Below are 5,814 nucleotides of genomic sequence, written 5' to 3'. Positions count from 1 at the left end.
TACAGGGCTAACACCGCAAGGGGTTTCTCTACTCCTTTTTTTAATTAACAAGGTTTTAGAAAACTGAGAAGGTCCTGACAGCTTGTGAGAGAGACGGCCACTCTGCAGAACCTGCTGCCACCCTGACGACTCACAGGGACAGCGACCGCTCGTTCATCCTGCCCTTGGAAGAATCGACCTTCGTTGTCTCAAACATCAGCCTCACCAAAGCCATCCTCCCCATGGCGATCGCGGCTTCAGAGAGCTGGATCACCTCCAGCGTGCAATGGTGGCAGACCACCCTCAGCTCCTGCTGCAGGTGCTGCCGTCAGAATTTCTCCTCAGCTTTCTTAACCCGCTGCTCCACCTCCTGCATCAGCATTTCCATCTTCAGCTTCTTCTGGCCAAAGAGCACGAGCAGTGGCTCTGGGAGGCACCGCAAGCTCTCAGTGGAGCCCACAGTGCCCAGTTCGATGGCCTGCTTGAAGCATTCCATGGCAAGTGTTTCCTGGCTTTTAAGCTACAGGCATTCGCCCCTGAAGAGCTGCAGTTTGGATATGGTATCGCCCAGGTCAAACTCCGTGGCTTTGTCCAGGAGTTTCACCCACCAGGAACGGTTCTTCCGCAACATCCACGCTCATGTAATAGTAAAAAATAGTAAATAGAGGAGGGGCAGGACAAAATGGGCTGTCAGGAGAAAAGAGAGAGCAACGGCTGCCTCCAAGGATGGCATTCCCCATCGGGCTCTGGGGAGAGGAGTACTAGAGCGTGGCTGACCTGCTCTCAGCATCGTGTCTGTAGTGTGCATGCGAGGCTGGAGTCCTGCTCCCATCCTTGTGTCAAATGTCTCCTACTGCTTGGCTCCAGGTGGCTTTTCAATCCTGTAAGCTCTCCAAATTCTCTCCCAGCTAAGGCTGGTGTTAACTGTAGTGATCCCACAGTTCCCTGTTCCTGCCTTCAGCCCCACTGCACCTCACCGTCTCCCTCGCACTGAACTGGAACCGAGCCCAAAAGGAGGGAGAGGCAGACAAGGGCCAGTCTCCTCAGTCTCTGTGGTCTGACTTTAGGGCTAAGAGTTAATGAAAGCCTGGGGACACTGCAAGGAGCTCCCTGGGATCTCAGGGGTACGATGTGCCCATCCTCACATGGCCCATGTCCAGGTTTGTCCTCAGTCATGGACAAACCTGGAGGACCCTTTCGAGGTCATTCTTAGAATGCTTGAGTTTCCATCTGTCAGGCGCTGGGCCCTGCCCCATCTTGGCACGTTCCAGGTCTCGCAGATACATCTTCATATGGATTTGGAGACCAGAGGAAACTCATCGGCTTGTGCCCAGCAGCAGGATGGATGATGAAACAATGTGAGCACAAACCACCAGCATGCATCAGGTCAGCTCCTTGGCCGTGCCAAGCTACACCAGAGAGCCAGGCCAGCTTGCCCAGCACCAGCACCTGAGTGTCCAAAGCATAACCCCCAGGAAAGGTGGTGCAAGCCCCTGAGATGCTGCTCATCTGGTTGAGCCTGGCTGTAAATTTGGTTCCTGGTGATCATGGGGGCCTTGAAAGCAACTCGCCCATCTGCTCCCCCTTCCAGGGTCAGGCATGGGGGCAGCGTGCCCTCACATGTTCAGGGCTTGAACTGCTTGGCTGTAGGAGTGCGCTGGAAGAAGGGCTGAGAAACCAAAAGCCTTTTTCTTGAGTCATTTCAGCTTTCTTCAGTCAAAGCTGGCAGACAGACACCAGCCAGCACCCAGTGACCATCTCTGCTGCACTTTTCAGCCTCCTGCCTCTAGCTCAAAGGAGGTTAAGCATCTCTGAAGAGCAGTTGTAAGCACATATTAAAGTACTCCACTAGAGGAGGAGATTTCACTTCACCGAGCCTCATTTTATGAGGAGTTAAACAATCCCATTTAAATACCAGGGAGTTAGAATGCGTCCTTATTTTATTTAAAAATCGGATTTGAAGAAATCTTCATGATTCTTCTATAATGCGAAATACTCACTAATGTGCGCTCCTGCTTACAGGGGCCTGAAAATGAGCAAAATCAAGGGATTAAAGAACACATTTTGATTGATTTATGAGCATTAAAGCAATTAAACAGTCAAGCCAGTTCTGTGAGGTGACTCAGCATCCTGTAACATTGCCCAGAGGGAGCTGGGGGAGTCCCTTGGTGCCAGAGCCAGGGTCTGGCCCAGATTGCCTGGCTGCCAGGGAGCAACTTCACTCCCAGACCGGCCTTCACTGGTTTTGTCAGGCAATTACTTCTCCCTATGTGTTTCTCACTGCAATTAAACAACCAATGCAAACGCTGCCTGTGGCTATCTCGGAGGGCAGAGGAGCGGGGCCGTTCCCTGCGGGAAGGGGACCTGCCTGCGCCTCGGACACTGTGCTGACCCCAGTGAGGACTTGGCTGTGCCCAGGTGCAGTATGGCTGCCACCCAAGCTGCGGCTCCTGCAGGACATCTAGTGCCATACTTCATAGCCCTCTGGCCATCTCCTCCTTGCCCGGGAAGTGGAAGGGCTTTGCCAGGTGGCTCAGGACCAGAGTGTTGTCTTTCACTGTTTCTATCGCCTGTTTGAGCCACAGAAGTGAAACACGTTTCCATCAGTGACTTATTGCCTGCTGTGCTGATCAAAGGGACAAAACCATCTTGGATTGATTCGCTGGGGCGGTGTTTTAACCGGGAGGGTTTAAGGCCATACAAGAGACGCGGTCTGTGGGGAAAGCTGATATCTCTTATTAAATCAGCAGACGGGACTGAATGGAGGGCTAAGCTCAGGGGTTATGTGCCTGAAAGCCTGTCTGTGCTCCTTATTTTTTCCAGCTGTGCTGGGGGAATCTAATAAAGGTACTGCTGTCCTTGCAGCCTTTCACTGAACTGCTCGCCTGCTGCTTGGCCGGGGGCTGATTTATGCCATCAAGGCCAAATGTGTGGCCTGAGAGGGGGTGTGCCCTGCACATGGCGGGACCCAGGGTCTCGGCTCCCATCTGGGGCCTTTCTTCTTTGCCCTGGGGCATCTCCAGGGGGAAAAATGCTGAGGATGGGGGGGAAGATGAGTGAAGGACCAAGCAGGTGATGGCAGCTGTCTCGAATTAGTCCCTGGTACAGCAGCGCTGGGTGTAGCACCTTGCCAAAGCTGAGAGGGGTTCCGTCTCAGAGAAGCCACAGTCCTGGATCGCCGTGGGTGGTGGAAAATGCTTTTTTGCTTTCTAGCAGCATCCCCAGGTAGCACCCGGCTGGGGCTAGGGAAGAGAAGTCAGGGCAGGCAAGAAGCTAAGCCATTCAGCAGCCGAACCTCTCTCCATCCTGTGGAGGATTTGCCATTTGGGCTTGGGGTCTCAGTGCAGGCAGGTGGCACATTCTGACTGTCCCTGGATGTGCTTTTACACAGCCTGTAGGGTTGGTGAGCCCCCAGCGCTGGCTCACACGCCTGGCTGACCAGCTTACCTGAGTACTTTCATTCCCTCCCCAGTGTTGTTGCTGTAAGTGCATGGCTGCAGGACAATGTTTTTATGCCCAGTGAAGTGGTAGTTGCAGGGTTCGTCTTGGATTCACCCCTCATGAAGTTATTGGGGGATATAACATTACCACATGTCCCCTGCACCCTGGCAGCTACCCAAGGTGCAGGCGCTCCTGAGTAACTCTTGGGTACTTTCAGACAGTTCCTCATGAGCAGACAACACTTCTGAAAATAAATTACACTAATAAAAATAAAGTAATTAAATCAATCAGAAGAACGCATATCATCATCTGAGGTTCAGGGCTACCTTGGATGTAGGTACACAGAGCATCCATCAGTGCTGGATGCACCACACCATGAGTTACGCCTGTGTAGGGACTAGAGATGGGTTTTACACAGATGGGTTTGGGGTTCCCCTCTTGCTGAAATAATCCATGTCTCCTATCTCTGTAGTGGCTGTTGGAGGATTCAATGACTTGTTGGAGCAGCGCCAGGGTCCTGCTAAAGGTGGGCAGCCTCTTCTGCTCCTGGCTGCCATGGCTCAGCAGGATCCCATCCGGCCTGCAACAGGAGCAAGCAGCATGACTGGGACTGGGCAGCAAACCCCACTTTCTGCACCAAACAGCAGCCCAGTGCCAGGGGAACCGGCTTCCTCAGGCCTGGCTTGCTCTTGTCTGAAATGCCATGGGTGTTAAGGGGGCTGGTGAGCTTCCCCTGCAAAGATCATGGATGTGGATTGCCTTGCCCAGACCCACCAGTGCTCACAGATGCAGCAAATACAGCACCACAGAGGACACCAGCACCCAGAGCATCATTTTATTGCCTAAAGTGGGATTGGCAGGTTGGGTTGTTGCTTTAAGAATTTATTTTTAGCAGCTTAGATATAATTTGTCCCTATGAAAGCCTGGTAAATGGTTGGATTGAGCCCTGAATCTGTTACTTTAGCCAGGCTGGGACCCTCCATTACAACCAGGATCCCTGCCTCAACCCTGCTGCCTGCTGGCCCTGTCTGCTCCAGGGAGGGGACATTCCCTGGGGAACCGGGATGCTGGGTGCCACGGTGACGGCTGCCATGGCACGGGCTGCCACCATCCCCAGAGCCCTCTGGGACCAGAGCTGCCAGCATGGGGCTGCAGGTGCTTCCTGGGGACATGGGCAGCCAGGTGAGGCCACCGGCTGGGCTTGCCTGGATGCATGGGGAGAGATGGACTTACCGGTGTAGCTCTCATCACCTCCCAGATTGTCTCTGCCCACTGGGAAGCAGCTTCTTGCTTGGGGACTTTTTGCATGTGATGGTCTGGGACACCCAGCTCAGGCTGGCAGCACCCCAGGGTGGAAGTGTGGGATGTGGGGCTGCTCATGCCGGAGCTCGCTGGGGCCTTACTGGTGCTCAGCAAACACAGAGCACGGAGGAGTGAGACATGGAGCAGCAGATCCCCATGTCCACCTCCCCTAACCACCCCTCTTGACCCTGCTGCAGAGCCACAGCCGGCCGAGCATGGGTTCAGCCCCATGCTCCAGTTCCGGCACTGCTGATGGCAGTGCCCTGGCTCTGTGTTGCAGGGGAAAGCACTGGCCTCTGGCTGGGTCAGAGCAGAGAAGGGCTCCCAGTTTAGTCAGCTGCCCCATTTCCAGTTCAAGGAGATGATGAAGAGGCGCAAGCGCCAGGTAACAACTGGGTTTCATCTGCCCTCCGTGCACATTTGCTGGGGCCGAGGGGTGCAGGCAGCACCGTTCAGCCCTGTCCTCACCCTCCCCGCTCTCCCCCTGCAGCAGGAAAGGCTGGGCCCGGGAACATACAACATCAGGGACTTTCTGCAGGAGACACGGCCCTCCAGCCTCCGGGGGATCTGCGATACGAGGGAGCGGCGGTTCAGAGATGCCCACAAGGTATGTCACACCCTGGCACGGGAGATGCTGGGGAATGGTGCCTGCCAGCTGTGGGACTTGGCTGCAGGTGGGTGCCTCTGGAGAGCAAGCCCTTTGCAAGGGTGAGGAGCTACCGTGGGCACCATGTCCTCCTGCTGGGCTGGGGACTGTCCCCCTTGCCAAGGCTGCCCACAGCCACCCCACCTCTCTGCAGGACTGTTTCCCTGGCCCTGGCACGTACGGCCCCCAGGGGAACCCCTACACCCTCCTTGAGGAGAGGGACAAGCGCTCCGCCAGCACACGAGGGCTCATGGACAGTGGAATGCCGCAGCGTGCCCTGCCAGCAGCCGTGGTGAGTCCTGCCCCTTGCCCTGGGGACACGCTGGTGGGGTGGCCCTGTCCCCCCGCTGAGCACAGCCCCTGCTGCCTTTCCTCCCACATCTGCAGGGCAGCGGCCTGGGACCTGGCACCTACGACCTGCCCCACAGCAACAACAAGGGGCTGAC

General features: G+C 55.5%; 2 protein-coding genes across 2 annotated transcripts in view; one reads left to right on the top strand and one right to left on the bottom strand.

Moving 5' to 3' along the window:
* Nucleotides 1-130: 130 nt before the first annotated feature.
* TTC22 (tetratricopeptide repeat domain 22) lies at nucleotides 131-4,251 on the bottom strand. The gene is given in 8 exon segments (XM_009636180.1): nucleotides 131-598; nucleotides 1,125-1,294; nucleotides 2,372-2,549; nucleotides 3,106-3,116; nucleotides 3,119-3,165; nucleotides 3,167-3,221; nucleotides 3,795-4,000; nucleotides 4,205-4,251. Coding segments are annotated over 8 exon segments (1,182 nt in total).
* Nucleotides 4,252-4,563: 312 nt separating this feature from the next.
* The window catches only part of LEXM (lymphocyte expansion molecule), a 5,007-nt gene continuing 3,756 nt past the window's right edge, over nucleotides 4,564-5,814 (top strand). Inside the window, exons 1-4 of the mRNA XM_009636179.1 lie at nucleotides 4,564-4,602; nucleotides 5,003-5,107; nucleotides 5,213-5,329; nucleotides 5,523-5,660. Of these exons, the coding sequence (XP_009634474.1) occupies nucleotides 4,564-4,602; nucleotides 5,003-5,107; nucleotides 5,213-5,329; nucleotides 5,523-5,660 (399 nt within the window). The remainder of the gene's footprint in view (nucleotides 4,603-5,002; nucleotides 5,108-5,212; nucleotides 5,330-5,522; nucleotides 5,661-5,814) is intronic.

The sequence above is a fragment of the Egretta garzetta genome, unplaced genomic scaffold, assembly GCF_000687185.1.
Source record: "Egretta garzetta isolate BGI_Z169 unplaced genomic scaffold, ASM68718v1 scaffold163, whole genome shotgun sequence".
NCBI classification, from domain to species: Eukaryota; Metazoa; Chordata; class Aves; order Pelecaniformes; family Ardeidae; genus Egretta; species Egretta garzetta.
This window is presented reverse-complemented; position numbering and strand designations above follow the sequence as displayed.